Consider the following 6,000-nt stretch of genomic DNA (forward strand, 5'->3'; position numbering starts at 1 on the left):
TTCAGCCTGTTTCCTTGGAGAAAATGGCTGGTTGGGGTGTGCAGATCCTGCACCGTATCTTGCGCCAAAGGTGATTTTGCTTTAAAGGCAGTTGGACTTTCTGACTGAAGAAGCTTCGGGGATGAGAAGCAAAACACCTTGAAGAAAAATCAGAAAGTCCAATTGCCTTTAAAATAAAAACACCTTTGGGATAACCATGACCTGGATGAATGAGAACCTTCACAGACAAAACTGGGTTGCCAGCTGTGCCCCCTCCCAAAAGGGCCTGCAGGTGGGGGGCAGAAGCTGAGAGGAACGGGATGCCCAACAGGATCCTGAACATCTCCAGATGTCTGGACAGCCCTCCTGGGGTCACTGATGGCCGGCCACTTCTGTCTGCAGCGGTGGTCTCTTAGTCACCAGGGGTTCCACCTCCTGCTCTGGAAGGCATGCACTTGCAGGATCGGGGCCATCCAGGCGAGAGTGTTTTTTTTGGGGGGGGGGCTTCTGAGGAGCTACTCCAGCCAGAAGACGTGTAGCTCCCAGATGGAGCCTCACTCACTGTGCCAGGGGAATCGTTGCCCCCCCGCCCCACCCCCAGTAACTTTGAGTGGACCAGCTGCTCTGGAGCTCTCCGCGTTCAGATGGACGTCCTGAGGGGCTCCCGGGAACAGACGGGCATCCGCATTGGCACCGGGCTAAGCTCTGGCCATCCTCTGGGCTCCTGGGCAGTGGGCCTCAGCACCCCTCTCCTCTTCCTCCTCCTCCCCCTCCCCAGCTCTGCGATCGAGACCCTCAAGGCCATGCTGAGCCAGGGCGGCAGCGAGTCAGTGAGCGGCGCTGTGACGGAGGCCGGTGGCTGGGAACTGCTGCGGAGTCCGGACACGCACTACGATGGCGTGGCCTTTCTGGCGAGGTGAGCGGAGGACACTCTGGATCGGGCCCTTTGCTGGCCTGGGATTGTCCCGGGAGGGGCCCGGAGGGCTACAGTGGCCCTGCCTGCTCTGGAGGGTTGGCGCCAGGACTTTGCTGCTGCTGGGACAGGGATGCTCACACGTCCAAGAGCTTCTCTAGGGGAGAATATAGGCTGCTGCTGGGGGCTGGTGCCCTCCAGGCTTGTGGTTGGCTTTGAAGCCATTTCATCACCCAACCAGGTAACTTTATCAGTGTGTTGGTGATGTTGCCTAGTTGGGTAATGAAACGCCTGCAAAAAAACAGCCAAGTTCAGAGAGCGCCTCGGTCTCCTCCTCCTCCTCCTCCTCCTCCTCCTCCTCCCCCCCTCCACTCTGGAAGCCCCACCCCCTCCTTGCACTGATGATGTTGCCCGGTTGGCTCACCCGGAGGGCTCTCGGGGGCTGTTTCAGGGCCATGGCGGAGCAGGCGGGGCCCAAACTCCCTCCGATTGTGAAGCTGCTTTTACCGATGCTGAACAGCATCTACGACAACCAACGGCTCACCACCACCGCCTTCTTTGCCGAGGTGAGTCCGCCTGGGGCCCCGGCTGTCCTTCTAGCCCAGTCTCGGGCAGTTCCGCCTCCCCATCTTTGAGGCTCATAACCCCAGGTCCAGGAGCTGCAAAGGATGGCGAGAAGGGGGACGGAGGTCTGCTTTTAGCACCCGGCTCAAGCAGCCGGCTGGGGATCCCTCGGTTCTTTAGCGGGATCCGGCTCCCGCCTGCTGCCTCCAGCCCTGGGCAGCCTGCTCTCCAGAGGCAGGTGGAGTGAGCAAGCTAAGGGGGGGTGTGTGTGAGCCAGCGAAGGGCCCCCGAGGCTTCTGGTTTCCTTCAGCCTGTCTGATAGCTCTGAAGCTGCCAGTGGGCCACAGCGATTATTTATTGAATTTGTTATTTATTTGCTAGGGGTTTTTTTGCTGCCTATCTCACCGTGGGGGCTACGGACCCCCTCTGGGCTTTTATTTTTGCTGGGGACCCAGCTCCTGCCTGGGCCACCAGCAGACGAGGCCACCAACCCTCACCTCATCCCTCAATGTCCACCCTGAGGAACGGAGGAGGTCCGGCTGCCTCCCCCCCCTGCCCTGGGTGACTGTGACCCTCCCTCGGCTGAGTCGAGTCGCCAGCCCTGGCTGGGGGCCTCCAAATGGTCTCCATTACAAGGCAGCTGGGTGGCTGCTGGGCCAGGAAGCTGCCTCTTAGAACCTCAGCTGATAAAGCAGCCGGGGATTAAGAGGCTCCACGGGGAAGCCCACAGCCAGATGGGAGGGGAGGGGCGGGGGGGGGGGAGACACTTGGCCATAAAGCACACAGCATTTGAATCATGCTGAGGAGTGAATGCCTGCACAGGCACGCACACACACACATGCACACACACACACAGAGTGAGAAGCTGCAAACTGCACAGGTCCTTAACATAGGTCGCTGGGGGCCAGGCAAGGGGGCAGATCCAGTGCTGCTGGGAGGAGTGGATCGGGGCCAGCAGGGAGGACCCCCCCCCCCCCGTGCGGGAGACATTTCCAGTGCAAATTGAGCAGGACCCACTAACCCCACCCAGGTTCAGACTTTCTTCTCCTGGAGGGTGTTGGCCTTTGGGTGGATTGAGTCCTTCGGCCCCGTCTGGGAGCTGGCCAACTGAAGCCAGCGTGGGGCCCAGGAATTCTGCCAGTTTCTGGCCCCTGAAGGGCTTGGCAGGTAGAGTGGAAGAAGGTTGCCACCCTTCCGGCTGGCATCCATGTTGGGGGTGGAAACTGCCTTGCCACAAAGGACGGGGGGGGGGGGGCTGTGTGTGTTTCAGCTCCTCAGCAACAACGTGGTGAACGATCTGGTTCTTCTGGAGACTCTGATGGACAGCATGACAGCCCGGCAAAGGGACTCCTTGGCGGTGGTGCGAATGCTGGCCCTTCGTGGGTTGGGCAATGTTGCTTTGGGCTCCCCGGAGAAGGTGAGGGCGCCTGGGTTTGGGTGGCCACGTGGGGTCAGTCAAGCTCGGCTGCCTTTTGCCAGGCTCCTGAGCTGGTCTCCATCTTTGTGGGCAGCTGCTTCTGCTCCACATCTGGAAATGAGATCCGAGGTAGAAGTTCACCAACTCTTTCCTGGGCAGGAAAATGGTGGCGGCAGCAGCAGCCACTTCCCCCCACCCCTCTGGCAACTGTGCCTCTCCTCCTCCAACAATCTAGCTGTCCATCACCACGCTCTCCTCGTGGTAGGATGGTGGTTGCCCAAACAGAACAGGCAGAGCACCCCAGTTCCTGGACAGGCCATCTCCCCTCTGCCAAGCACGTGCCCCGAAGCTGCGGTTGGCGTTCGGCTGCTGACCCATGCCCTCTGTCTCCCCCCCCCCCCTCTGGCAGGCGAGGAAGAACGGGGCCCAGCTGCTGGCTACCATGATCAACAGCTTGGACGACAAGGACGATCCCAACAACCTGGTTGCCCTGGAAGCCATGTCCAGCCTCTCCAAGATCCTGGCCTTCACTGAAGAGAGCGACGTCCACTCCGTGCTGCTGCACGTCACCATGCGAATCCGGCCCTTCTTTGACAGCGTAAGCAGGGCAGTCCGGTAGGGGAGGGAAAGGGGAGCTGCTAGCACTTTGGGGGGGTCTGTAGGGAGGCCCTCAGGTGAGTTTGTCTAGCGCAGGGATGTGCAAACGTGGCAACTTTTAAGATGTCTGGACTTCAACTCCCAGAATTCCTCATGCTGGCTGGGGAATTCTGGGAGTTGAAGTCCACAAGTCTTAAAAGTTGCCACGTTTGGCGATCCCTGGTTTAGCATGGCTGTTGGCAAAAGACAGCTGTGTTGTGGTCCCTAAATTGGACCTGGTGGCTGATTCACGCCTCTGGAGAATCCCAGGTCATCCTTAATGTGACTTGGGAATCCTGACCCTCCCCCAACCCCCTGGAAAGTTGTGAAGCGTTAGAGTGGCACATCAAAAGTGCAGCTGCCCTGTCCACAAGGAGCTTGGCCTGAGGGCTGAACCACATTCCCACCTGTGTCTTCGGGTGTTGTGCTGCAGCAACAGATGATGTGTGGAGATGTGCTTGGGGGGGGGAGTGTGCGTGCCCTTGCCCTCCGCTCACGTGGAACCATCCTCTCCCCCCAACACACACACCAGTCTGCAAAACTGGAAAGGTTGGGGACCGCTGTTTTACAGGGAGGGTGAAGCCTGGGAAGGAGAAGATGGACGTGGTGGGGAGAGGGGAGGAACGGGGGCCCCCTCTAGCCACCCCCATAGAACTGCTTTCCTTGCAGGAGGAGCCCAACCTCCGCAAGACCTCCATCTTCCTCTTTGGGAACCTGGCCAGGTTCACCTCAGGGAGCGGTGAAGACGCCTGTTTTGAGCAGATCCTCTACGGCCTGGTGACCCTGCTGCTACATCTCCAAGACCCAAAGCCGGAGGTCATCAAGGTCGGTGCCCCAGCTAGGACGGGCTCCGCTCTCTTCCCCCCTCCGCAGCGAAGGCTCCACAACTCCTCCCCTGTCCTTCCTCGCAGGCCTGCAAGTTTGCGTTGCGCATGTGTGGACCCATCATGAGCTGCCCTGGGCTTTGCGAGATGTTTCAGAAGCACCTGCACGAGGAGTGGAGCCTCCACTACGGCGAGTTCATGAATGACGCCTGCAAACACCTGGTGAGCGCCTGGCCTTTGGCTTCCCCGCCCTTCCGCGGGTGAAGACCTCGCTAAGCCTCCCGTCTCCCAGTCTCTGCTCCAGGGAAGGTGCCGGAGCAGCACTACACAACCAGTTTCAAAACAAGGAGGTCCACAGTACAGCCCAACCTTTTCCCAGGGGTGAGAAGGTCCAGAAGCACCCCAGGCCTCCCCTTCTGCTCGGCTGGAAGGGAATACAGAAGGGAGACCTTTCCTGAGCGTGAGAAGTCCTGCTTTGTGGCTGAGCCTACTGGGTTGAGGTGGCCCTTCTGCTCTCCTGGCCCACCTGCAGTTTTCAGGGTCAACATTTGGATGCTGTCGGAGCCCTCAGTCTTACTGGCTCAGCTGCTCTGACTGTGGGCAACACGGCACTACATTGTCCCAGTCAGTCAGTTTAGGAGGCTACAGCGCTGTGTTGCCCATGACCAAAGCAGCTGAGTTGACCCCTTGATTTGTTTCCGTGGCCCGGCTGCCCATCCGAAGAGATTTTCCACCTGGCGCTAGCTGGTTCTCCAGGTCTTCCTTCCCTCCGATTCAGATGCAGAGCATCCCGGAAATGCTGAGTCGTTTGGTCAACATCAACCTCTTCTACTTCAAGAGCAACTGGGCCGACATCCGAGCTGCTGCCCCCATGTTTGTAGGTGAGAAGGGCCCGCACCACGGAAGGGCTGGACTTTCCTGGATGGGATTCCCCCCACCCCCCCGGTTCTGTGGGGCTGAAAGGGCCTTCTCTCCCCCCTTCCCCGGAAGGCTTCCTCATCCTGCACGTGGACCGAGAGCAGAGCCAGCAGCTGGATCTGGACGAATTGATTGCTGGTGAGTGACCCAGGGGGGCGTCCCCCAGGGCGGCAGCTGCACCCCAGAGGTGGATCTGCCAGTGTGGCCTTGGATACCGTGTAGGAACCGCTGAGGGATCCAGATGGCGGTGCTGGGAAAGGCCTCTGTCCCAATTAGATAGTCAAGTTTTCCTCTCTCTGGGCTGCATCCTTGCCCCATCAGAGGGTTGGTCCCCTCCCGTGAAGAGAGAGCACAGCCGAGGAGGAGGAAGGGGCAAAGGTCTCGGTGCCAGCCCAGCAGCCCCCCACCCGCACGGGACTCCTTCCTGGGTGAAGGTGGTGGGGCAATGGCTTGCCTGCTGGGGGGCAGCCCCTTGTCCTTGGCTAGCCTCGGGACAGGCTGCGGTGCACAGAGGATCGGGGCCACGTTCCTGCCTGCAGCCCAGCTTCCTCCCCCCCCCTCAGGGCTGCCCCTCTGAGACCCTCCAGAAAATCCAGTTAGGTAATAAACTTTCCTGGACTTTGCTCCTGTTTTTCCTTGTCAGCAGTGACCTCATCGCTCAGAGTAAGGCTTGGAAAATCTCTGAGCTTTCCAACGGAGCTTAAAAACCACTAAAAAAGGGAAAAGTATCTTTCCGTTGGCTGAGGGAG

At 59.5% G+C, this 6,000-nt stretch overlaps 1 protein-coding gene across 1 annotated transcript in view; it reads left to right on the forward strand.

Annotated features, from left to right (window-relative positions):
- Positions 1-6,000, forward strand: part of MROH1 (maestro heat like repeat family member 1) — a 33,499-nt gene that overhangs the window by 26,593 nt on the left and 906 nt on the right. Inside the window, exons 35-42 of the mRNA XM_029285675.1 lie at positions 758-895; positions 1,344-1,458; positions 2,727-2,873; positions 3,283-3,471; positions 4,179-4,334; positions 4,421-4,555; positions 5,112-5,214; positions 5,324-5,389. Of these exons, the coding sequence (XP_029141508.1) occupies positions 758-895; positions 1,344-1,458; positions 2,727-2,873; positions 3,283-3,471; positions 4,179-4,334; positions 4,421-4,555; positions 5,112-5,214; positions 5,324-5,389 (1,049 nt within the window). The remainder of the gene's footprint in view (positions 1-757; positions 896-1,343; positions 1,459-2,726; positions 2,874-3,282; positions 3,472-4,178; positions 4,335-4,420; positions 4,556-5,111; positions 5,215-5,323; positions 5,390-6,000) is intronic.

Source organism: Protobothrops mucrosquamatus, unplaced genomic scaffold (genome assembly GCF_001527695.2).
Source record: "Protobothrops mucrosquamatus isolate PMUCROS unplaced genomic scaffold, P.Mucros_1.0 scaffold2057, whole genome shotgun sequence".
Lineage (NCBI taxonomy): Eukaryota > Metazoa > Chordata > Lepidosauria > Squamata > Viperidae > Protobothrops > Protobothrops mucrosquamatus.